The following is a 26,296-nucleotide window of genomic DNA, read 5'->3' as shown; positions in this document are numbered from 1 at the left end:
AAAGAATTAATGCAAGTGAATTTCTCATGACTTATAGCAGAAATCTGGCTTTTGTTTTATTATTAATAATGTAAGAAATTTCTTTCACCTTTACAACTTATTATTGATGATGTATGTAAATTAAGAATATTATCAAATTTGAGAACACCTCTGTAAAGTCTTGTCCATATAGGAGCTGTTGGATTTAGAAAAATTTTCCACAGCCTGTCTCTTGCCCTGTACATTTCAAATGTTGTTTCTTTTCTGCAACTCACACATTTCTTGTGCTGGGGTCCCAAGACACATTCTTGTGATGATTGGATCTCTGCACTTTTTCATCATGACTTCAGATAGATCTGTGCAGTAAGTGGTAGGAATATTCTTGGAAGCAATTCCTACACTGATATTGTTAGCAATAACTTAATTGTACCTGGAAGTAACTGCACACTATGTAAGTATATCCCATGAAGTCCAAACTAAATGTTTCTTTCCCCCACTCAGATTCCTCTTGGCGAGCTCCCTGAATACTTGTGTCCACTCCCATAAGCAGCTGATACAAGGAGAAGTCTGATGGAAGGAAGCTGGAGCAGAGGGAGACAGTAGGGGCACCTGTGTGGCTCAGTTAAGTCTGACCTAGATTTCAGCTCAGGTCATGATCTCATGGTTTGTGAGTTCAAGCCCTGCATCAGGCTCTGTGCTGACAGTGTGGATCCTGGTTGGGACTCTCTCCCTCTTTCTCTCTCTCAAAGTAAATAAACAAACTTTATTATTTTTTTAAAAAAGGAAGGAGACAGTAGTGTTAACCTGCGCATTCTTGATAAGGACAATACCAGTTCAAGGATATAAAAGGAGGTTCTAGAAGGGTGAAAAATCTTGCTCTCTTTTATATATAAAGCACAAATATACACATAATACATAATAGATATATAGTCCATGGATGGTATTAAAAATTCATAGGGGAGGGCAATTAGAAAAAAATACGCATAAAAAGACTTGTAAGGGGGGAAATAGTTTTGTTTTGTTTGTTTGTTTGTTTGTTTGTTTGTTTTTATGTTGAGGGGTACTATTTTAACCAATTGAGGATAAATGCCTTACTTCGCAAACTTTCCCAAGCCATACGGACATGTGTACCCATTGCTAAGGCTCCTTGTCAGGGTCTTGGGAAGGACCCAAACAAGTGTGGGGCTCCAAAGCCAAAGCTTCATTTGTTTCATGGTAAAACCACCCCAAATACATAAAATGGGAAGAGTCATAATCTCTGAGGAGTCCACGTAGCTCTTCCCCAACTACGAGAATTTCAGTCACAGGCAAACATACACTATAAGCCACGGGATCAAAAAAAGCACAGCACTTTCTTTTCAGTGGCACTACCCTCTGTCCCTGCCCTCAAATGCAGGCTGAGGGAAAATTATCAAAGGAATGAGTTGGAAAAGGATGGGAGAGAGGAGATAACCAAGCTCCAGGATGAATGGAGAGGGACCGCAGCCTCTCTCCCACTGTGCCAGTTCACCGCTCAAGAACGCACCTCTGGTGACCGGGGGCACAATATTGACTATGCCGCTGCTGGGGACGCGGATGGCAGGAAGGCTGCCGGGTGCACATCCAGGCTGCGGAGTCCCGTCGCCTGTGGCACTGAGTTTCCCCGGATCTGTACCTTTGCACTAGAATCTCTTGCCTCCCCTTCAAATGTCTTTCCCTCCATTTCCATACACGTCACCGCTCCTCAAGACCTAGGTAGGTTCTTTATATCAGTCAGGCCTTCCTCTCCCACCTGGCTCCTATAGTAGTCTTTTAGTTATTCAGAATTATGATTCTTTCTGAGCAAGTCCTGTCCTCCCAAATAGTCTATGAACTTCTTGCAAGAAAATTGGGATTCTCATTCAGCTTGGTATCTTCAAACCAAGTGGAACAAAGCATGAACTGCTGACCATCAGGAACAGTTAGAACCTGCTGTCATTGTGGGGCTTTATAAGAAGACAGGAGGGAGGAGTGCTCAGATGATAAAGAGGAAGCCACCCCTATTGTATAAGAGGAAAGCAGTAATTTTGTGCAGGATGGGGACAGGATGCAAAACAAAAGAAAATACATACATACACTCAAAGCTTCTAACCTATTAATAAATTCCAGATGAAGAATCTTTATTATTTCATTCAGTTTAAGAAAGAAAATTCCAGGGGCGCCTGGGTGGCTCAGTCCGTTAAGCATCCAACTTCACCTCAGGTCGTGATCTCACCGTTCATGGGTTAAAGCCTTACGTTGGGCTCTGCGCTGACAGTTCAGAGCCTGGAGCCTGCTTCAGATTCTGTGTCTCCCTCTCCCTCTGCTCCTCCCCTGCTCATGCTCTGTCTCTCTGTCTCTGTCTCTGTCTCTCTCAAAAATAAATAAACATTAAAAAATTTTTTCAAAGAAAATTCCACTGCCCTTCACTGCATTGAGTTTTAGGAATAATTGTTTTCTGTTACTGAACATGCATCATGGTGGTGATACCCATTTTAACTGTATCAAGGATTACAACCAGCAGATCCCAGGAAATAGTTCAATGTAGAGACCACCAATACTATTTTTTTAATTAATTAATTAATTAATTAATTTTGAGAGAGAGAGAGAGCATGCATACAAGCAGGGGAGGGACAGAGAGAGAATCCCAAGCAGGCTTCACGCTGTCAGCGCAGAATCTGACGCGGGGCTGGAACTCACGAACCATGAGCTCATGACCTGCGTCGAAATCAAGGAGTCAGCTGCTTAACGGACTGAGCCACCCGGGCGTCCCAAGGCTACCAGAACTTTATATGTGATTCTGTCCTTGAATTTCTGTTTAGTTTTGTTCAAGCCCCTTATTTATTTTTTAGACACATTGTTTATGTAAAGAAGGAACAGCCAAGATACGAAGAAAGAAAAAAACTCATATTTTAAAAGAAAGACAAGGGGTCATTTTCATGATACAGAACGTTTTGGAATATATCAAGGGTATGTTTGATTTGCCTCAAATTACCACTGGAGGAAAGAAAAATGCAGCTTACCCTTCTTGCCAATGGGCCCGGTCTTGCCAATGTTGCCCTGGTCTCCTGCATCACCCAGCTCCCCCTTAATTCCTGAAAAGCAAAGCATGTGTCATCTTTACATCCTAAGGTTTTAAATTCCCTTTGAAGATGTGGCTAGTACATGATATCCGCTTGAAGGAAATCCAAAAAGCATAGTCTTCTGTCTGTGGTATGGAACATATATCCTATGTTTTATTATCTATCTTAATAGCATTGTAGTGCATATACGAAAACTAAATGTGGGTAAGAATGAAAATCCTGGACCCAATGGTACTGAAATGTTTCCTGATATGATATTCCTAAAAGGTCTATAGCAGAGGATGTCTAATCTAGAGGTCAAATAAGGGGCTGAGTGGAAGAATTCTTGAGTTTTATTCTAATTCTGTTCCTTTCTAGATCCTTTTGGGCTTCACTTGGGAACTCTGTTTCCTCCCTATTTCAAAACAAGATTTGACTATCTTAGCCATTTTTAAGAAGGGGAGAGAATGTATAATCGTAAAACTTCATGATCAAGGGGACATCAGAGATTGCCCTACTGAGTTTTTACCCCCCAAAAATATGATCGGGATCATGATTTCCTCCAAAATTATCAGTTTTGTTTTTTTTCTATGATGACCTAAAAAACATTTACCAGTAATAAAGATGTATAATTTTGCAACTGATTGTACATAATTATAGAATATTATACATATTTATAGAATAGGAAGAGTATAAATCAGCATTTCTCAAATTGAGGTTTCAAAAGCTTGTGAGTCTTTTCTTCTCTTTAACTTGCTAAAGATTTTGAAGTCAGTGATCTAGGGCCACCACCTTGTAACAGTTGACGGAGAATATGTCCAGTGCTTGGAAGACACACGCTTAGACACCACAATCCACAAGCTATGTATTGGTGAAGCTACTCTTGGCGTTATGAGTAAAAACACTCCCTAATGGCCTTTGTGTCATTCTCATCTTCCTTGGCCCTGTTCCTCCCACTCCATCATCTACTGACAGATCTTAGAAAGGTGAGTAAGCCAACGGATCAGTCAACTCTTTCTGTTCTTCTCATCCCCCTCCTTACACTCTAGGTCAGCCAAAAGGAGTTGCTTAGCAGTGGATTCTGAGAAAAGACACAGCTATGAACCCAGCTGTGTTTCTAAAACTCGTGGTTTCTTAGATATTTCTGGAGACTGCTCCTCCCTAGGTCTCCTGGAATATCCCACCCCTGCTCATCCTAAGGAGACAGCCTGAGAAATGTGTGGTGATTTATTGACAGCCACTGTCATAGGAGCTCTCTGGTAGCAAGTACATTCATATCTGAAGTACCTTTCATTCATCTTTGGAGCCGAGAGAGTTCCAAAAGCTGCCAATCTCCAGGACAAGGCCAGTAGAGAGAGGAAAGCAATTCTAATATTACAGTGTCACATTCACATCATTGCACTTACCTTTCGGGCCCATGCGTCCCACTTTGCCATGTTTCCCCTCCTCTCCTGGATCTCCCTTTTCGCCATCATCTCCTTTGGAAATGGAAAATGAATGAGTGGAGCAGCTCGAATAATAACATAGCACATCCTCCCCAGGATATGGTGGTGAACATGGTTGGAATCCATTCCTCAGCCAAGGGCTTGCCTTATAACTCTGATGTGACTATGTTCATGGGCCCACATAGACTGGACAGTCAGGGAAGGAGAGGACACTTCTGGTATCTTTATTCTTTCACTTTTCCCACGCTGTTGGGGGAGGTCATTAAAGGGATGTGACCACCCATTGACCTCTGAACCAGACCCAGGAAATCAGTTAAAAGCTACTCACCCCTTTCCCTATCTTGCAATGTATGACCACCATTCCCACAGTGGGAGCCATTTCAAGGATGCAGCTTTGACAGAGTGAGGTGTTGTTGCGACCATCTGGCAGGTATATGTGACTGAACCCTGAAAAGGCATCTATATAAACTTTTGAGATTCTGGCAGGCAGGTGTGGAAACTTTCTTGTCTTACCACCACCGAAGTCAAGCTTCATATGTAACTTCCCTTGCTTATTCACATCACCACCTACCGATCTGGAGTGGTCTGCCTCTTTCCTTCGTCTCCCCTTGCTCTCAGTATAGGTAGGATAGGAGGACAGTTTCAAATTTTTCCCAAGAAATTCTCAAGTTTGCAAACCTAGCTAACTTTATGTTTGAAGAAATGTCTTTGCTGGTGAATTCCTGAGAAGTTTGCAAATCTTTTTTTTAATGTTAATTTATTTTTGAGAGAGAGAATGTGCATGAGTGGGGTAGGGGCAGAGAGAGAGAGAGAGGCAGAGAGGGAATCCCAAGCAGGCTCCACACTGTCCGTGTAGAGTCAGATGTGGAACTCGATCTTACAAACCATGATATCATAACTTGAGTCCAAATCAAGAGTTGGATGCTTAACCAACTGAGCCACCCACGCTCCCCTCTTTTTTTTTTTAACTGAATATAGTTGACAATTTTATGTAAGTTTCAGGTATACAAGTCTGATCTGACAAGTCTGTAGGTCATGTTACGCTTGCCACAAGTGTAGCTACCATCTATCACCATACAAACTATTACAATACCATTGACTATATTCCTTATGCTGTACCTTTCATCTCTGTGATTTACTCATTTCATGACTGGAAGCCTGTACCTCCTATTCCCCTTCACCCATTTTTCCCATCTTCCCACCTCCCTTCCTTCTGGGAACTACCAGTTAGTTCTCCATATTTACATCTGTTTCTGCTTTTTGTTTGCTCATTCATTTTGCTTTTTAGGTTCTACATATAAGTAAAATCATATGGTATTTGTCTTTTTCTGTCTGACTTATTTTACTTAACATAATTCTCTCTAGGTCTATCCATGTTGTTGCAAATGGCAGGATCTCACTCTTACTTATGGCTGAGTAATATTCCAGTGTGTGTGTGTGTGTGTGTGTGTGTGTGTGTGTATCACATCTGGCATGACAAGTCTTTATTTTTATAGTGAATTTGGCCAGTTCTGGAAGCATGTACATGTTCAAACGTGTATATTGATGTGTAATACATATATAAATAATATTCTATACTTATATATAATTATATAAATATATACAAATTATAAAATATATAAATTATAACTTATACTTTGTAAACTCTTGCTCTCGGACTGCATGTGTGAGAGACCCCAAGTAGTAGGCATAGACCAGGAAGCTAAGAATAGAAGACAGGTAGGAAACAGGAACAGCTGCAAAGCAGTTCTGTGTGGGCAGCAACTATTTTTTTTTAACGTTTATTATTTATTGAGAGACAGAGCATGAGCATGGGAGGGGCAGAGAGAAGAGGAGACACAGAATACAAAGCAGGCTCCAGGCTCTTAGCTGTTCACACAGAGCCCGATGTGGGGCTCGAACTCACAAACCACAAGATCATGACCTGAGCTGAAGTCGGACCCTTAACCAACTGAGCCACCCAGGTGGGCAGCAACTATCTTAGTCATAGGTGGATCTAGCTCTCACACCCCATCTAGTCAAGGACAGAATGAGTGTTTTAATGAAAAGTGTCCTGGACCATAAATCAGGAGCCCTGGGTTCTAAGGTCATGTTAGTCTCTGATGGGTTGAGCAACCCTTCAAAAGTCAGTGATAGAGTTTATTGGCTTTAGAATAAGGCAGATCTGGACTTTATCACTTGACCACTCATTATCTGGAGAAAGTTAGGTATGTGATCTCCCTTTCTGAGTCTCGATTTCCCCTCATACAAATTGAGCTAATAATGCCTACAAAACAAGGGCCCTTATAAGAACTTTAATAAGATCAAATACATAAAAGACCTGGAACATAATCTGTTCTTAGCAATGGTGGATATTGTTATTCTTTATATCTCAGTGTCCTCATCCTTAATGTGGACTTAATACCTGCCTTCCCTACCTCTCTCAGTTGTTTTAGCATCAACAAGGTAAGTATGCAATTGTGCTTTGAAAATAAAGAGCACAACACACACGATATTATGACCAGCTACCTGAATTATCACCACAGCAATCTCAGGATATGAAGGAGTCCTGTCCATCACTAATGGAAAGAAGTAGATAAAAAAAAACTTCTAAAGACAAAAGTGAAGCTCCTCAGATTAGACAATTTGGGAGAGAGAAAGTTGAGATGTCATTTACTTGTCCAGAAAAAGCATGCTCAGCCATTCTCTATGTTTTCCTGACAGCAGAATGTAAATATTTTAAATGAAAGCTTAAGTCAAGTATGGAACCGTTGGATTTCCAGGTCAAAAAGCCAAGTATGGAACGGTTGGGTTTCCAGGTCATGAGATGGGTCAAGCATTAAAACACTTCCCACGTGAAGCTCTAAAATCTCCTTCCGGGGAAGCTTTCAAAAAAGAACACACAGATGATTTGTATGATCAGACCAGAGGGGTGAAGTGGATGGACAAAGTGGCATTTCTTTAGATAAAGTTAGTAGCCAATGTTTATTGAGTTATTATAATGTATGCCAGAACTGTTGATCATCATACCAATTCTAGGAGGTGAAAACTATTATTGTGCCATTTTTTGAATGGAAAAGTAGACTCAGTGAGGTTAAGTTCCTTGCCTAGTGTCATAGAGCTTGTGGATGGCAGAGCTAGGATTCAACATGTGTATTTCTGTGCCTCCAGATCCCTACCAGATTCCTCCATTTATCCCTTCCAATCCAGGATTCTGTGACCCTTAGCAAATTGTGGATTTTAAATAATTTGATATTGTGTCAAATTTTTCAGGGAGGAAAAGGAGAGATGCAGAAAGAATGGCTGTTTTTGTTCCTTTTTAAAAAAAGAAACAGTGGGGAAGAAAAGAAAAAAAAAACAACAGCCAAGCATCTCAATGACTTAATCCACAGGGAATGTATCCTTGAGGTAGTTCAGTATAATTGAGACCTGGCTTTGCCACTCACTAGCTGACGGAGCTTGGGACGTCCTTGACCTTTGTTGAGCCTTGATTCACTGATTTGGAGAATGGACAAAATACTATCTTCTGCAGAGCTTCAGAGGGTTTTAGTCAAGGTAAAATTAGAAAAGTATTTTCCTTCAGGAAGCCCTTTCTAACACTTTCAGGCTGGGCTAAATCCTCCCTTTAATTACCTTCATTGTTGAAAATATCACTTTATCCTGAGTCCATTTTTCTGTGTTATTCCTTACACTCATCTGTGACCTGTGGGATGGCTGGGGTTATGGGTGATTTATTGTAGCATCTTCATAAATTAACACATTGTTTGTGTCTGGTGCCTAATAAATACAGTTGAGCTGGATATATTTTGTGAGCCATAAAACATTTTACAAGTGTAATGATAGTGTTTATTGAATACTATGGGCCAAAGTGTACCTAGCACTTGATATACATCTTATCATTTGGCCTCTACAACAACTTTGAGATGGATATTATTCTTAGCTCCATTCTACAGATGAAGAAATGGGTCAAAGAAAGGTTATGTAACTTCCTAGGGTCACAGAGCTTGTAAGTAATAAAGCCAGGATTCAAACCAGGGCAGTTGCCTTCAAAGCCCATGTTCTGAACAAACTGTCTGATTGGGAACAAATTCTTGTTAACATTTCTGGGTTTTGGATTGCTATTCTGTACAATGGGACCAAAGATACGTGTCCTGCTCACCAAAAAGTGAGATCAAAGGCAGGGATGTATGTGATACACTTTGTGAATCATGAAACCACAAAAATTATTGGTGCCATTATTACTTCTCCTTCTTTTCCACCTTCCTCTGAGCTTTCCCATTCGTTTTCAAGCAAGTATCTAACTGAAAGCAGCCAGATGAGGGACTTAGTCATCTACTGCTCCCTGGTGGCTCCTGATGGAGACCTGGGAGGGTGAAAATAGGATTATTATTCTTCTGACCTGTGTGCCTGCATCCCAGCCCGGTGCTGAGCAGGCTGCTGGCAGAGATGAAGTAAACAACTCGTGCCCTTGCCTTCAGCTTGAACCCTGGGTTCATTTGATCTTTAAGACTTGCTTTAATGAGAACAGAAGAGAGGTATAAAAGCAAGCTTTGGAAAGGATCCCCCACATGGCTCACAGTTGTCTGCTTTCATCCTCTTGGCAATATTTCATTGGATTAGTAGTGCAATTTAGACTTTCTTTTTTCCTTTTAAAAATAGCTACTTACATTTTAAAATTAAATGAAAAGCTATCAATTGAAATGAACTAATTTCAATTTTACAAAAATGATTTGTTTTGGCCCCCCCAGGCCGCCAGCTTGCTGTGATAATCTCTCCACCAGAATTCCAGCAGAGCGCACAGCTGACTAATTTTTCTTAGGGAAAGGGAAAGTTTTTTTTCCCCCAACAAGCAAAAAGTCTTTAAAAATTAAAGTCTAGTTTGAGTTGAAATTGCTGAACCTAGGTCAGTACCCCCTGCTCAAAGGAAGCAATTACTAAAAATTAGCGAATTGGTTTTGGAAATGCTAAAGAAAGATCACTAGAAGCTGAACTTTTCCCACTGCCAAAATAGTCTTATAGACTAGGAGGAGGTTGTTAGCAATCCTCCTCCAGCTCAGCCTTTGAATTGAGTGCAGGAGGTGGTATGGGGTGCTTTATTAACGGGGCCAGCACTCTTCTCTAAAATATATCCTTCTCGTCTCTACCTACACCTTCTTGCCAATTACATTCTCATTCTTGGAAAGCTCTGTTGTCATATCGATTATTCCCTGGACCTCTCATATACACCACATATCTTAGTACAGTCATAAAATGGACTATCTCCCAGTACTTTTACCTCCTGGATCACCACCTCATCCTTTTACCGAAATATTCAGCCATCCTTGGGACCTACTACTTTTGCTTTCTCCCCAGTCCCTCTGTTTATCAGTCCCTCTGTGCCTTTACTTATCTCCCCATTAATCCTGAATTCTTTCAACTCAGTCACTCCTACACAGCTCTCCCTAAGGCAAAGGGACTGCCCTCCTTTGGTGAAGAGAGCTCTGGGACAAATTATATCATTTTTCTGAATCCCAGTGCCATCCATTAAATGGAGAAAATAATTGTTACTTCATAGGATTGTTGTAGACTAATGGAGACAATGCATAAAAAGTGTGCAGCACAGTGCCTAGTGCTTGGCAAACTCATCTGTTCTTCTTTTAACAAGAATAGAAGGGAGGTGTAAGAATGATTATCATCATCATCATCACCACCAGAAATGACATTTCTTTTAAACTTTCCTTTGTATTCACTACCTCAATCCTTATCCTACAATCGTCACTTACTTTTTTACTTAACTATGTGTGCTAAGTAAATTTTCACACAATTAAAGATAAATGGAAATATATATATACCCATTACTGAAGTTTAACAATTAACATGTTGTCATTGCTTCATCTATGTATTTTTACTGATTTTTTTAAAAAAAGTATATTACGGACATCACGACATATCTTCCTTAAATACTTCAGCAGGTCTCTAAAAGGTAGGAACATTCTCCTGTGTACACATAATATCATTATGTCAATCTTAAATTTTAATTGACTACCGGGATTTGCTAAAGCCATCTTTATAGAGTTCTGTGACCTCGTTTATCTTGAGCCTGTACTACTGTGCTGCATATAAACTAATAAAAAGAGGTGAGCCCTTAGAAAGAAAGACAGACATTCAGAGGAATAAACCTAGGTTCACTGAAAACAAATCATGACAAAAATTCCATTTTTAATTCTGAAAGGACTCCTAATAAATCAAGAAACTGTCATGACCAGAGTGGCTGGGAGAAGACACATTTCCATTGGTCATTCATAGAAGACTGCAGTCCCTGTGAGGCTGGGAGGATATATTGATAAAATCCATGGGCTTCATTCTTACAGATCTTGAATTCAATTTCTAATTATATCCCTTTGTGTGTGTGGTATTTAACCTCTCAAAGTTTCTGTTTTGTCTGTAAATGGAAATAAATAGAGTAACTACCTGTTTAGTCTCCTGAATTGAGGGCTGTTTCCTTATGCTGAAACACATGATATTTTTCTTTCATTTCAATAGCTTTGTGATGGAAATTGCAGGTAGAGGAAGAAATCAGTACAAAGGTTTCTTATTTTCTTTTTCCCCTATCCAGTGTATTGCCAGGTTATGTCTAGTGTTACCTGCCCATTCCTTGAAGTTGGGATTTTTCAGCTCTCCAAATGGTCTCATATCCTAGGACTGGCAACAAACACTCGGATAACAGGAACCAACAGGAGAAGGTGATCTGTAATTTAAAATCAGGCTTCTGCAAGCATGGCTCACTGACCCTCAAAGATAGTGGTCATAAACTGTGGAGAGATTACAGACCCTTGGTGACATTTCATCACAGCTCTCTTTCCCCATTTCAGACATGGAGGGGGTTTTCTTCATATTTCTTTTAATGAAAGCAGAAAAAATGAGCAAGCATAGTTTTTAAAGGAAGAATGATGTGTAGACATTACTTTGCATCTTCACTGCCATGAGGCAACTTATCTGTGGGTCAAGGGAGACCCAGACCTTGGCCATCTTGGCTTAAGAAGAACAGCAAAATAATAATAATAATAATAAATAATAAATAATAATAAAAATAAAAATAATAATTTTCTCATTAATGGAAAAACATCTTTCCATGACAGTAGGGCAAGGGTCCTCTAAGAGATTTTTCTGAGCTCCTCCCTAACATTATCTCACCCAGTTATAAAGAATGTGCATGAAATAAGACCATCCTTGTAAAACAATTAACATCTTTCCCAATACATTTAAAGCATTTGCGAAATGTTTATTTTGGTCCTACAGTCGGGATATGATTACAAAAGAACTAAGTTCATTTTAGTCCATAGGAAGCTGCCTGCCTCTAAGGAGAAAAGCTGTCCAAGGGACAATCTTCCGTGGAAGAAAGCAGCTCTTAACCAAGATACAATTTGGCAAGGGTCTCAGCCTTCAGAACCACAGGTCTTTGGAAGCTTGGTGCAATGGGAAGAATAGGAGTTTTATAGCCTGTTTTGGGCTGAATTGTTTCCTCATCTCCAAAATTCATATTGGAGCCCTTCATGTTGAAGCCCTACTCCCAGTACTTCAGAAGGCAAATGTATTTAGACATAAGGCCTTTAACGAGATGAGTAAGTTAAATTCTGGCTGTTTGGGCAGTCCTAATCCAATCTGGCAGTGTCCTTATGAGAAGAGGAAATTTGGACATACAAAAGGATACAAGGACAAATGTAAAAAAAAAAAAAAAATCCCTGCAAAGGCCATGTGAGGACACAGTGAGAAGGCGGCCATCTGCAAGCCAAGGAGAGAGGTCTTAGCTAAGAGAGACCAAATTTGTCAACAACTTGACCTTGGCCTTTCAGCCTCCAGAACTGCAAGACAATGACTTCCTGATGTTTAAGCCACTCAGTTTGTGGTATTTTGTTATGGTAGTCCTAGCAGACTAATTCATAGTCACAGAGACCTGGGCTCAACTCCTACATCTCCACTTAACAGCGCTTTCATATTATACTAATATAAGTATAGTGTGTACTCTATCTGCTTCAGTTTCCTAAACTAGAAAGTTGAGATAGTTACATTTTTCTTACGGAGTTGCTTGAAGATTAAACGATATTATGGATGGCAAATTTCACAGAGGATACCTGTGCATTGAGTGTGCCCTTAATGATCCACTAAATGTTGAGTGTATAGTGGGGATCTCTTGCTTTTACCTTCCTGGTATCTTCTTCTGTGCTTCTAGTACCAGTCCCACAAATTTCCATAGGAAACCACGCTTGCTTATTCTACGTCCATGTGTTTTAAACCTAACCCACAGTGATTGGTTCAGCAATGGACATGTGACTCACCAAGAGCCAGTGAGTCTCAATTCGTAGATAAGTCTCCTCAACAACTCAAGTAGTTATCACTTTCAAAAATGGAGACTTGCTCTTACTGCAAGGGTTGCAGAGAGGATAAACTACTATTGAAATATCTGAATCTATTTGACCACCACGAAGGGAGAAGCTTCTTTAAAGTGAAGTCATTATTGAGGAAAGCAGAAGCAAGGTATGAAGACTGAGTCCTGAGCACCTCACTCCGGACTGGATCTAGTGCAGCTTGAATCCCTCCCTGTTACATGAGTCTATGAATTCCCCTTCTCTCCTCTGTTTGCTTGTTTGACTAACCAGTTTAAGTTTACTTCCTTACTAATGTAAGGAAACTTATATTATGTGTCTACTAGACACAGATCAGGAAAAAAGGGCCTTCCTATGAGGAAATCAAAACCTCAGGAGAAGATAGGCATGTAAGCATATAATTAGTGTGATAAATGCTAGAAGAGGAGCTGTTATGGGAGCACAATGGAGGAAACACCTGCCTTTACCTGCTTACACCTGAAACTCTCCCCTATTCTTTCTCTGGAAGAAATGGGATCCCTTGCACTGGGCTCCACCAGAATAAATTTATAACTTAAGTGAAAAAGAAAATAAGATAAAATACAAATTTGTCATTATATGAGGGCAGGCTGTTACTACACTGTTCTCATCAATAAAAGTTCATGTGGATTTTTATTTTCCATCCAAACCATGCATCCTATGGGTTCCGCTCACGTGTCACATCCTTTCCCCAGGAGTCTTCCTGGTACAGACTTTCTTGCTGCCATCTCCCTCTTTAACTGTCAGGATCATCTCATTTTCTGAAGGGAACACCCCTCCTACTTCAAAGCATCCACCACACTGTGTCACGTGATGGGACAGGTCAGGGATATGCACTATTTTCTCTGTATCCCTAGCACTTGGCACAGCGTCTCAGATGTAATGGGTGCTTTCTCAACAAAGGTTTTCAAAAGAAAGGGAATAACACCCTTAAAGTTAAGATAGATAAATGTGAGCTTAATGAGAATACAGTTAAATAAATTAGTAATTGATTGAAATGTCATTCTCTCAAATGGCTGATTAATGAATTGACTGGAGTCAGCTGAGAAAGGTCTGTGTGATGGCTTGTAATCTAGGAAGGCAGCCAGACTGGCTCTACTACTCTCTCCACCCCATATTTTTTTCCCCTCTTCTTTTTTTTTAAGTTTATTCATTTATTTTGAGAGAGGGAAAGAGAGTAAGTGCATGCACATAAGCGGGGTAGAGGCAGAGAGAGAGGGGAAGAGAGAGAATCCCAAGAGGTTGAACTCATGAACCATGAGATCATGACCTGAGCTGAAATCAAGAGTCAGATGCCCAACCGACTGAGACACCCAGGCATCCCTGTTCCCTCTTCTAATTTGCCCGTGTCTCCCAGTGTTGCCACCATGCTCTAATCTCCCAGGCTCAGTACCCAGATTGGCTTTGGCTATTCCTCCTTCCTAACTTCCACCTTGATTCTTACTTTTTCTCACATGTGTCCTTTCTTTTTCTTCCTAACACTACTGCCATCATTCTACCTCTTCCTGTCCTCATATAATCCCTATTGCTTGTGGGTGGTCCCTAAATGGTCTGCATGGTGTTTTATTCACCAGTGACTCCAAGGGCCTAGAACAGTGTCTATTCAATGAATAATTGTTAAAATACTGGTTTCCTTAGATCTGAACTTCACTTTTTCAAACCATCTTGCAGATTAATCTTTATAAAATAGCATTTTCATTATAAAACTGCCCCATTCAAAACATTTCAGCAGTTTCTCTGTGTTTATAGGCCAAGCCCAAACTAGTTAGTCTAGCATTTGGACTTTCACAGACTGGCATCGGTGGAAATTTCTGGTGTTATTTTCTGTCATTGAGTTGCATAACCTTCTATTCCTGTTCAACTTGGTTATTCATTTTTTTTATTAAAATGTCTTTCAATTCATGCCTCCATTGAGTGCCACACACTTTTCTCTCTGTTTGAAGTTCGTCTCTTCAGAGGAAAAAAAACACAGACGTCATAAAAGAAAAGAAAAACATATATGACCACATGAGAAATTAAAAGTTTTTATATGATAAAAGATGCCTCGTAAATATATACAGTTTATAAACAAATATATGACAGACAAGGGAAAAAAATCAAGCACTAAGATACAGAAAATGATTAATATTCTTAACATGCAAAAAGGTTTTGCAAAAAGATAATAAGTGAAATAAAAAGATGATCTAAAAATATAAGTAATAAATGGTAGATGAAAAGTGCCCGTACTCACTATTAGTCAGAACAATAGTACCTATGGAAATGTCTTTATTGTACTTTGCCTTTAGATTTAGTAATTATCTAAAAAGACTAGCAGCATCAAACGATGCCACAGATGCAGAGAGCACTCAGTCATTGCTTCTGGCAACATCAATTGCTACACCATTTCTGGAAGCTAGTCTGTCAATAAGGATTAAAATAAAGAATCCAAACCATCTATTTTACCTTAGGGAACCTATTTTACGGGAATAACTGTAAGAACTAAAAACTACTTGTAAGAACGTGTGTGTGTTGTGTGTGTATTTACGTATATGAAAACACTTGTTTGCTGTGGCAAAAACAAAAACCATAAACAATCTGAAAGTTTGTCATCGTGGAACTGATGAAAATACAAGGAGAAATACTGTGCAGTTACTAAAAATAATGAGTCAGAGCGAGACCTCTGGAGAAAGCAAGAGCTCCATGTTATAGTATATAAAGAACGTCTCTTGGAGAGTCACATGCATATGATCTTACTTAGAAGAAAGAATAATAAACAGAAAAAATATAGAGAAAAGTGCCAATACCAAGCTCTTAATGATGATTACATGGGAGAAGTGGGTCTGGAAAAGGAAGAGTGACAGTGAAATGTGAAATCATTAGTTTTTTCTTTACACATCTTTATTCTGCATATATTTATACATGCTATATGTTTAACAAGCATAAAATACTCTTTCAATTTAAAAAATAAATCATTAATAATGTAAAGAAACTATGGCCCTTCTCTCCTTTGTAAATTTTACCCATCAGTCTGTCTCAAATTCTAAATTCTCTGAATTTATTGATAGAATTATTTCCTTGGTAATTCACCATCTGCTTCCCTGTTACTACTCTATAATTGCTGCCTTGGAGTATTATTTTAAAATGCACTGTTATTTAACTTTTTGTATTAATGTCAACTCCTTAACTGGAGGGTAAGTTCCGTGTGATGAGGGCAGATATTTTACACTTTGTTCTCAAGAGCTGCTCAAAACTTCACAATTTGCTCACTCATTCTTGAACAAATATTTATTGAGTCTCTACTAACTACTAAGTCCTGTGTTGAGTCCTAGGCCTACGGCACGGTCTCAGACTAGACATGATCTAAGCCTAAAAGTTTGGTTGGAAGGAGACACCAAACAAGGTCTTCTAAATGTCATGAGTATTACGAAAGGGAAATTGTCATGTGTGTTGTTGGCACCTAACAGGGTGCGATTTTGAAAAGATCGGTGATATGGGAGTAAGGAGATTTGGCTTTTATTCAACTCTACTGCTCTCTCCTCAGATGACAAGATAATGTGTCAAATAAGGAAACAGAAAAGAAGTGCTTTTTCTATATTAATATGCTAAGTAATGCAAGGAAATAACATATATAAGGACATATAATTACGTCATCTAATAACAATATCAATGTCAGTAATGATAACAACTGTGTTTGCTGGGGGCTTCCTGTGATCCAACCCAGGTTGTTGACGTGCATGACCATGATATCAACCAGTTCTCTTATTGTGCCCCATCAGTTTCAGAGACCGAAAAACCTGTATTCCTCCTTCAGCTCATTCCTGTGTGACCTGGCAAAGAAAAGTGAAGATTTCAAATATCCTGCAATATTTCCTACTTGGATTATAAAGCACCTCCTCTTGTTTTCAGGTTTACTTGGTTTAAAAAGAATTACTACTTGGAACCTCCAAGTCTTTTGTAGTCACTGCATGTCTGAGTAACAGGAAGAAAAAAACCCAACAACAACTAACATTGTACTTAATGAAAAATACAATATCAAGGTTTGTTGGGCAGGTTTCTCCTGCCTGCACATATCATTCACTATTAAAATTCATTCACAGCCATGTCAGTAGAAACAAATGCAAGGAGAAATCCCATCCATCCAGGACTAAGTGGCGAGTGCTTTTGCAATGCAGTGCGGTAGTTAGGAGTGGAAGATCTGGGATCTAAGGGCTCAGTTCAAGACCTGGATCCATCACTGGCTCACTGGCAACCCACTTAAATTGTACAAGTCTAAGTTGTTTATAAATCAGAGTAGTGAAATATCTCCCTCACAGTGTTGTTGAGGGGAGTAATGTGATAATTCACATGAAGGGTCAAATGGCGCCTGGAATGAGGTGAGCACTGGAGAAATTTATAACAGTATCATCCAATAGCCACCTAGAATTTCTAGCCAGTAGAAATTAGAGGGATGCAAAGAAGAGGCCAAGGGCAAGCAGTGCCTCTTTTAGCCCGTTCCTTGGCTGTGCAGATTTGCAACTCCCTGGCTGAAGTGTATTTTTGCTTCCAGAGATTTATGCCACTGGCATTGAAACGTTCACAACACTCTGTAGATGTAACATACAACATTCTGTCTAAAATTCTTTTCAGTACAAAGTGGGGCAGAAACTAATTTGAAGAAAAAGAGTAGCATTGTAAGTAATAACTGTGCGATTATATCCCAGCATCCCAATCCATGGGCATCCCACCTATCTGTGAGAATGGCGGTATCCTCCTCCCTGATGATTCCCCTAAATGAGACAAGTCACAAAAACCATGAGTCAAGACAAATAGTGTGATTTGTTTTTGTAGAGAAGAAATGCCTAAAAAATGTTTGCAATATCTATTTCCAACTGTCTGCTGGACTTTTCCATCTGAATGTCCAGAGGCAGCCCAAACTGTTTAGAACTCATTATAACCTGCCAGTTTTGCTTCTGAAATCTCTCTTTAATCTCCCCCTCTCTTCTTATCCCAACAGCCCTCATTAATCTCTTGCTTTTAGTTCATATCCCACTGGGAGCTTCTCACATCCTTCAGTGTTTCAGTCTACCTTCAACCTTGCCAAGAGATTCATCTACCTGAAAAAAAAATCTAAGTTGCTTCATTCTCCTACTCAGACTTCCAATGGCTCTTCTGGTTTAAACTATCATTTGGCTAGTCAGACCTGATACAATCTTACAACTTCTACAAAATAGCATGAAAACTGAAAAAAGAAAAAAAAAGAAGAAAGAAAACCCAAGGTATAATGAAAATTAGGTTAACAAAATGTAATGAGCTTCCATTTACAATGAAGCCCTTGGAGCTGGAATAGGGAAAACATTCTGTGCTCTACTTTATTAAAAGATTGATTTTAATAAAAGGAGATGGAATAACACTTATTTTCTCCTCGAGTGGACACCCCTGTTCCAAGAGTAAGTTGCCACTGACCAGAAAATTAAGTCAATAACTTTGTTGCATTAGTGATGCATTTTGACATGGCAGAGTACTATACCCTAACCTCCCACACCCACCCATGTTTCTAAATCCAAAAAGTAAGATAGGAAGGAATACAGGAGAACAGGGGGTAAGAGTGATGCATTTGGGAGATTCAGTTCTCAATAGAAAAGCCTTATAGGCAGGTGCAGAAACACCCTGGCATCAATGAATGCTGAGCGTTTTAATTTTGCATACACTCATCTGTGCAGAGTTAAAATGTTAGAGAATCAGGAAGAGGGAGCAGGAGAAAGTTCCACATTGGCATGATTGGGTCACCTTCAAAACATACTAACATGATATTTCCTCCTTTGATCATGAGGAGACAAAATATAGAGACAGTTGAGATAGGGAGAGAGAGAGAGAGAGAGAGAGAGAGAGATTAATCAAAATGTCGAGCCCATTCTAATTTGAAAAATAAAATGTTATCTTAATGGTCCTCTAACCTAGGAAAGTAGGTCATCTCCCTTGCTTTTGCACACTCTATGTGAGTATTATTTCAGTGTATTTGGTCTGTGTCTATGGACAAGTACTGACTTTGCCTTAAGATCACTGGCCCAGCCTTACTCTTCAAGTGCTAGGGTAACACTGATAAATGCATTCCAGAGAACTTCCTGTGTAATATGTCAAAGTCCCTCCATCTCTTTGGGGACTTTCGCTTTGGTCTAGAGCATATTGTCTTACTTGCTTACTTACTAGAGCATATTGTCCATCTGCCATTGGACATAAGGGTCTGTTTGGTCACAGAGCATGTGGTCTGAGGAGTGGGTGGGGTGGGGAACTTTGGTGCTGCCTGTCAAAATCCTTTTCTAGATTTTTGTTCATCTCAAGCCAGGCAGAGCAACATCATTTAAACTATTTTTGACTGTACTCAAGACGGCAGTGTCTGCACATACAGTCACCCCTGGGTGATAGCAAATAAATGACCCTCAGAAGGGTCACAGGCAAGAGTAGTGTGCTTTAGTTTCTTCTCTTTAAATAGGAATAATGATTCCTGTAGTATGTCACTACAGCCAATGAAAAATAATTGATAAACCTTTGTAAATTCTAAAGACTCGTATTCGTATACTTTATTTAACAGATACCAGTGTTTTCAAGTGGCCACAAGAGACGTGAAACGATGGTTCTAGAGTTTTCAAATCAAGAATGATTACAGTAAATAATTTGCAAACAATTACATTATTTAGCCGCTACTTCACTTGAGCCTTTGAGTGTCATATTTTCACTGCACATATTTGTAGCAGAGAACATTGCAAACGAATTTTGTGAAAGTATAGAATATTGCAGATCAAGTATGTGGTGCAAAAACCAGCCAGACTGGTTATAGGTTGGAATATCCTGAAAATATGCGAAAAGGCCAAAACACACCATTTCTAACAGAAGTATATCCCATAAACATAAAAAAAGAGTGAGAGACTTAAGTTTGTATCTGGCCTACGTATATGGTCAAGATCCAAGGAGAACAAACCTGCCGGCCTGGGTCACGGGAAAACATTCCTTAAAGGAAGAAAAAAAGACCCCCAACACAAGAAACACATTCCTGTTTTCTCTCGAGTTTTGCTAATCCACGGTTTTCTAATATTTCAAGAGTCCTTGGCAATATGTGAGAGACAGTGCTAAGTGCTTTGTGTGGCTTAACTCATTTCTCCTCACCACTAATAGTGTGAGTACACTATTATCATCCCATCTTTTCTTACTGGAAAGAAAACTGACTTTTGGTTTTGTGGGTTTTAACTCATTTAATCCCATCCCATCCATAGGGGTATTTACACTATTGTGATTCCTATTTAATGGATAAAGATTACCAGGCTCAGTTGGAGAACTGCCAACTGCGGAAAGAAGGCAACATTAGTGAAGGGTAAGGGTGGTCTCAAGTTTGTGAGCTCCTGATGAACAAGAGTGGACTTTGCCTTGGGGCTACACTAGGCAGGAAATTGCAGCCACCTGCGGAAGACGGTGGCATTTCCTGGGTGGTTTCTATTCATAGAGCCAACTTTACAGTCTGTGAGCCTTTTGTCAGGATGGGGGAAAGAAGCAGCTTATGGTGGCTGGTAATCGAAAATGGAAGCTAACGGCAAAAAGGAGGATGGCTAAGCTGTATGCCGAACATGTTTTAATTTTCAAATGAAGTATTTGACATGGACAATGTCATTATCTCCATTTTAAAAATGAAGGCCCTGAGGCTTGAAGGTCTCGTGAGCAGGTAAGTGGTGGAGCTCAAATTCAAAGTCCATGATCTTTACCAACATGCAGGTGCCTACTACTGTGGCCCTAGCAGTGACAAATAGGTGGTCAAGTTACTGTGCAAGAGAGTTGGGGAAAGAGGGGGCATGAGTAAAGGACACATCCTTATTAAAACGAAACAAGCTAATTTTTTTAAATCATTGTCATTCAGGGCCTCCTGACTCGTCTTTGCCCACACTTTGATTGACTGGAGTTTTACTCTTCTTTTTCTGGTTTAACCTTGAAGTACTTTCTTGGTAACTATCCAAAAGGAAAAGGAGAGGAAAAATCGTTCAGAACAACCTGGCCAAACCATTTAAAATTTTGGTTTGTCTTTAGGCGTAGAATGCATATTAAAACTCTCAATGAAAGAATCTAGTGAATTAAAGCCGTTAATATAAAGGTCTTGGGAAAATACCTACTTGCTTAACCTCTCTGATAAAGTCACCAGAAAGAAATTAGCAACTTAATTTATATCAAGGTGACCGAGCTAAAACAATTCTGTACCATGTTTATACATTGACCTCACAGAACTCCTTTTCTAATGTTAATTTATAAAACTAAGGGAAGGATCATTTCATGCTTAATGAGAATGACAGAATGTGAGGATGATGATATAACACGGTAGAATGGAACAATGACTGGCCTGACAAATGGAATATGAGTTCCAGTTCTAGCCCTGCCACCAATTAACCACTGTGTGACCTAGACCAAGTTATTCTACCTCTCTGGGCTTCAGCTTTAACGAATGTAAAATTTGTAATTTGGGATGAAACCAAATTACCTCTGATAGTTACATTACAGGTAGTGAGACTTCCAATTTGGCTGTGAAAGTGATCCTGACATTTCTGGGCATATTTGGCCATCCGTCTGGGGAAGCCACAAGAAGGCTTGTTTGCACTAGAGACTGAGAAGATTCCCGGAAGCAACTCGAGTTTGTGCCAATTACCAGGACCAGAAAATGAAGGGTATCAGGTAGGGCCTCCTGTGAAAATGGCATTTGAGCTAAAACCTGAATGAGGAGAAGGAACTATCTTTGGGAAAATCTGGACTGGGGTAAAGTTGCGCCAGACAGAGGGGAGCATTGAGTACAAAGGTTCTGGATTAAGAATGAGAGACAAAGCAACGGCGCCTGAAGCAGACTACAGGTGAAGAAGCAGTTTCATGTGGTACAAGTAGGGAGAAGCCAGATGGATCGCAAAGGAACTTTTAGGCCACACACACAAAAGTCATTGAAAAGCAAAAATCTCCGAAAGAAAAGAAAACTAATGGAAGCCAACATAAGCTGTTAGGCAAAATACCTTTAATTTCCAAGCAAACTAATAAGGTAATGGAGTTGATTATCAAACGGGAGGCAATCATTATTTTCAGCGTATACTGGTACAATGTTGAGCTGTGATGTTGCATGAACACTGTGTTCTTAGGCATTCTTGCATCCATTTCTTACCAGCAAGGGTCAGTGGAATATACTTCCAAATCTGATTCTAATAGAAACCAGTGGGGGCGCCTGGGTGGCTCAGTCGGTTGGGCGTCCAACTTCGGCTCAGGTCATGATCTCGTGGTCCATGAGTTTGAGCCCCGCGTGGGGCTCTGTGCTGACAGCTCAGAGCCTGGAGCCTGTTTCAGATTCTGTGTCTCCCTCTCTCTCTGACCCTCCCCCGTTCATGCTCTGTCTCTCTCTGTCTCAAAAATACATCAATGTTAAAGAAATTAACAGAAACCAGCAGATGTCATGGAATGGCACTGGACCCAGAGCCAGACGCCCAGGGCTAAAGTTAAAATTGCATATCTGTTCTGTAAGTATGTGAAAGAGTTTGAGAGTTCCTCTTGGCCTCATTGAGATTGTTTCCTTATCTTTAAGTTTAAAGTAATTGCTACCACTTAGGGAAATTGTGAGAATTAAACAAGATAATCTACTTGAAAATACTTTGGAAATTGTGAATCATCACTCAAATATTTATTTTTTTACATTTCTTTTTAACATTTCTTGTTAAAATTTATCACCCCTGCTGTTTTCAATTAAAACCACTAGAGGTCAGACTTTTACACGAATTGTTTAAAGAAACAACATAGGTAGGAAAGAAAGAACATTTTCTGGCCGAACAGCATACAATAGTAAACTTAAGGCACAGAAAGAAAAGATGACTTTCAACAAAGAAGTTTTGATATTTGGAACAATGCTTATTCCCAAAATTGTTACTCAACAGACTTAGATAAACAAGGAGAGGAAGGAAAGATAAGTAGAATTTAATTATCTATTTATGATGTCTACATGGCTTAAAGTTTACGTTGTTTACCTTATATTATTCTTCAAACAGTTCTCTGATGAAGCTCACTTTGCAAATAAAGAAACTAAAAACTCAATAGGTGTAATAACATACTGAAGATCAGATTGAATTCAATGTCTTTCTTACCACCAAGTCATGCTCAGGAAATAATGCAGTAAAAAATGATCAGTGTATGTTGGAAAACATATTATATGACACATTAGCATTACTGGTTTTCCACGTACAACTCTAAATGATGTATTTAGCTCCCAGTCTCCCAAATGAATTTAGGGAAAACTCCTTTTAATGTTTCTCAGGGTATCTAGAGAAGTTTCTGCGTGCTATACTAGTGACTATGGTATTGACGTGATTAGCCTTGAAGAAAAATATAGACCAGCTTGCTCGTAGGAAGATATATTGAACAGAAGCAATAGTTCAGTCCTTTAAGATGTTTCTTTATCCATCAGGCTTGTTTCTTTATTTTTCTTTTTTCCTTCCTTCCTTCCTTCCTTCCTTCCTTCCTTCCTTCCTTCCTTCTTTTGTGGAAACAAATATGCAAATCTGCCTTGTTGGGAGGGGAGGAGCTATGCTCACTTTCACTAAGGAATGAGGTAGGGTAGATGGCAGTTTACATCTTGAGAGAAGACAAAAACTACGTCCTGTTTTTCCCTGTAAGCACAGCATCCAGCACAGGGCCTCGAGTGGCAGAAAGGCAGGGATGAACATGGATAAGTTGCTCCATATGCGTGCATACAGGCAATTTGCAAAGAGAAAAGGAATTAATTGAGCCCTGAGTCCAAGAGTTTGCAATCTGATAGCTTGAAATGAAGACACGTTCTAGGACAAGTGCTTTCATTTGAAACCTTTAGTATCTAACATGAGGCCTGAGATGTGATAGGTATTCAGCACGTTCCAGAATTGGGGAATCTCTTTTATTTTATTTATTTATTTATTTATTTATTTAAATTTTCTTTAACATTTATTTATTTTTGAGACAGAGAGAGAGCATGAACAGGGGAGGGTCAGAGAAAGAGGGAGACACAGAATCTGAAACAGGCTCCAGGCTCTGAGCTGTCAGCACAGAGCCGGACGCGGGGCTCGAACCCACGGACCGCGAGATCATGACCTGAGCCGAAGTCGGACGCTCAACCGACTGAGCCACCCAGGCGCCCCTGGGGAATCTCTTTTATAAGAAGGGACTTAAAATTCATTTTAATGCGAAGTCCCCCGGCTCTGGGAAAAGAAGAAGACATCATACCAGGTCCCTAATAGACTTAGTTCTGGAACCCAGGGTTCTAGAGGGCTCCTTTCCAAGTATCTCCACCCAGGAAGACTTACTTCTTCATTCTGTCATATTTTTGCTTGTAATCATCTCATAATTTCTACAAGGCTCAGGAAAAGAGTGAAGGAGATTTACATTGTTTGAAATCTTAGCAAGGTTTCTAGGAGCAAGGGGGAAATTTTGCATTAAGAAATGAGGGTAAGAAGACCATGGCAAATAGGCTGCTGCTATGCAATAAATATTAATTGCCCTCCGTCCCTCCTAAATTTTTTCTCTACTGTTCATGACACTGATGTATGTTATTGAATGCATCTATTATGCCTAAAACAATGCTTGGAACTTAATAGGTACTCAATATATGTTGGCTGATTGGAATAAATAGAATTGTTGAATAGGAATCCATTATATTTTGGATATTATTTTGGCAGAGCTTTGCCCATTCTTCTTATAGCTTGAACATTGTAGTTTCTCTGCAAGGAAAATTGTTCAACAGTGCTATTCTCAAATGGACTCTCCCATTTGCAGGAACAAAGAAAACTTAATTTTCAGCATTTTCCATGAGAGCCCAGGAATGGCACAAAGTTTCTTATACTCTTGATGGAAAGGCCACTAATAGTTCTAAGTAAATACTTTTATTTCTAATCAAAACTTTCTTTTCTGAACATTTGCCCTCACATTATTCATTTATTCACTCAAGAAATTATTTGGAAGCCCCAAGGTCTCATTGTTCTTCCCTGCATTTATTTTATGGTATCAAAGGTTAAAGCTTGGATTGCAATCTTAGGAGGAAATTAATTCACTGATTAAGAAAAATGCACTTTAAGCAATACACATTTAAATAACAGACAAGCATAGGGCGATGTATTTCTGCTTTTTCTGAAAGACCCTTTTTTTCTGCTTAAAATTTTAAGCAGCTGCGATTCTTCCACCCTATAGCCTGGAGAAACATAGCAGGAATTACTAATAAGGGCACCGATCTACACTGCAGTGACCACTTTCAGAACAAAAGGGTCAGAACTGAAACTAGGAAAACAGCAGCATTTTTTATCAACCAGTTGCTTGAAGCACATTTAGACCTTGGCTCTACTTGAAAAAATTTTGCAATAGTCTATCCTCCTTCCACTGAAGGCACTTGGCCCTGAAGACTCCACTTTCAATGAAGAAATGTTCATTTATATACTACCTGCAATCCTCAACAAAAATTTTCCTCCTCTTTGGAAGCCAGAACCCCATGAATTTATGGGATATATGAAATATTTAATTTTCTCTTTACTGAGCTTTTGCCTGGTAGCTTTACCAAAATCAGTACTGAGAAAGGCATTGGAATAGAGCAGCCCAAGAATAGAGATGATCTTCAGGAAAGTATCCCTGAAAGACCAAAGTTGTGGCTTGTGTATCTTCCCCTGGAAGATAGCACAATTTTTCCCCTGGAAAATTAGCACAGAGGAGGGAATTTTCCCCTGCCCTGGGCACATCCTGCCCCCTCCCCACATTCTCCTGCCTAACATGAAGGGAGGTTTTAAAATAAATAACAGGTTTTGCAAAATAGAAGGAAAGAAGGAGGAAGAGGGAGAAGAGAAAGTCATTGAGAGCTCCAGTAGGGTTGAGGGAGGAGAAAAGAGAGTTCGCTTATTATATATGAACATTTTGTTTTTCTTTCCTCACCTTTGGGTCCTGGTGCTATAGTGTGTGTGGCACAGACTTCAGTGGTAGGACGACTCTCCATGTCCAGACCCAGACTCTGAATTTGCAAAAGAAAAAGCACCAGAAGGATGAACTGCTTTCTTCCAAGTAGGGCTCCAAAGCCACTCATGGCTGTGGTTCTTCAAAAATGATTGCCCAGAAGTGCCAAACAAGCAGCTTTATTTTAAATAAAACTTCTGCTTTGGGGAAGAAGGTAGTGTATCTGGAGCACACATTCCAAAAAGGGCTACAAAGACAAGAAGAAAGCATATCCTAGGTTGTTTATTTTCTCAGTGCTCCAAATGGACCATACATTATCCAGACTGTTTATTTTCAAGTGACAACAGTTTACGGAAAATTATCTCTGAGCTAAACACTCTAGTGTGCAGGTCAGTAGAAACAACCTAGAGAGCAGAGAGGATAGAGATGCCTTCTGCTCAGTACATGAGCTGACAACTTAATATCCTATGTTGCATTTATATGTTGGGTTCCAGAAAGGTGGTGTCAGAGACTGCTTGAATCACCTGCATGA

At 39.6% G+C, this 26,296-nt stretch overlaps 1 protein-coding gene across 2 annotated transcripts in view; it reads right to left on the bottom strand.

Annotated features, from left to right (window-relative positions):
* The window catches only part of COLEC10 (collectin subfamily member 10), a 39,034-nt gene extending 13,011 nt beyond the window's left edge, over positions 1-26,023 (bottom strand). The window contains exons 1-3 of one of the 2 annotated variants that reach the window (XM_019459973.2): positions 25,747-26,023; positions 4,445-4,516; positions 3,000-3,071 (exon numbers count right to left, since the gene is read on the bottom strand). In XM_019459973.2, coding sequence (XP_019315518.1) covers positions 3,000-3,071; positions 4,445-4,516; positions 25,747-25,894 — 292 coding nt within the window. In that variant the 5' untranslated portion in view covers positions 25,895-26,023. The remainder of the gene's footprint in view (positions 1-2,999; positions 3,072-4,444; positions 4,517-25,746) is intronic. The other variant, XM_019459971.2, reaches the window with a different exon arrangement.
* Between the last annotated feature and the right edge of the window lie 273 nt (positions 26,024-26,296).

Source organism: Panthera pardus, unplaced genomic scaffold (assembly GCF_024362965.1).
Source record: "Panthera pardus isolate Hobbes unplaced genomic scaffold, ASM2436296v1 HiC_scaffold_7, whole genome shotgun sequence".
Classification (NCBI taxonomy): Eukaryota; Metazoa; Chordata; class Mammalia; order Carnivora; family Felidae; genus Panthera; species Panthera pardus.
The sequence above is the reverse complement of the archived record's forward strand: the minus strand, read 5'-3'. Positions and strand labels throughout refer to the sequence as shown.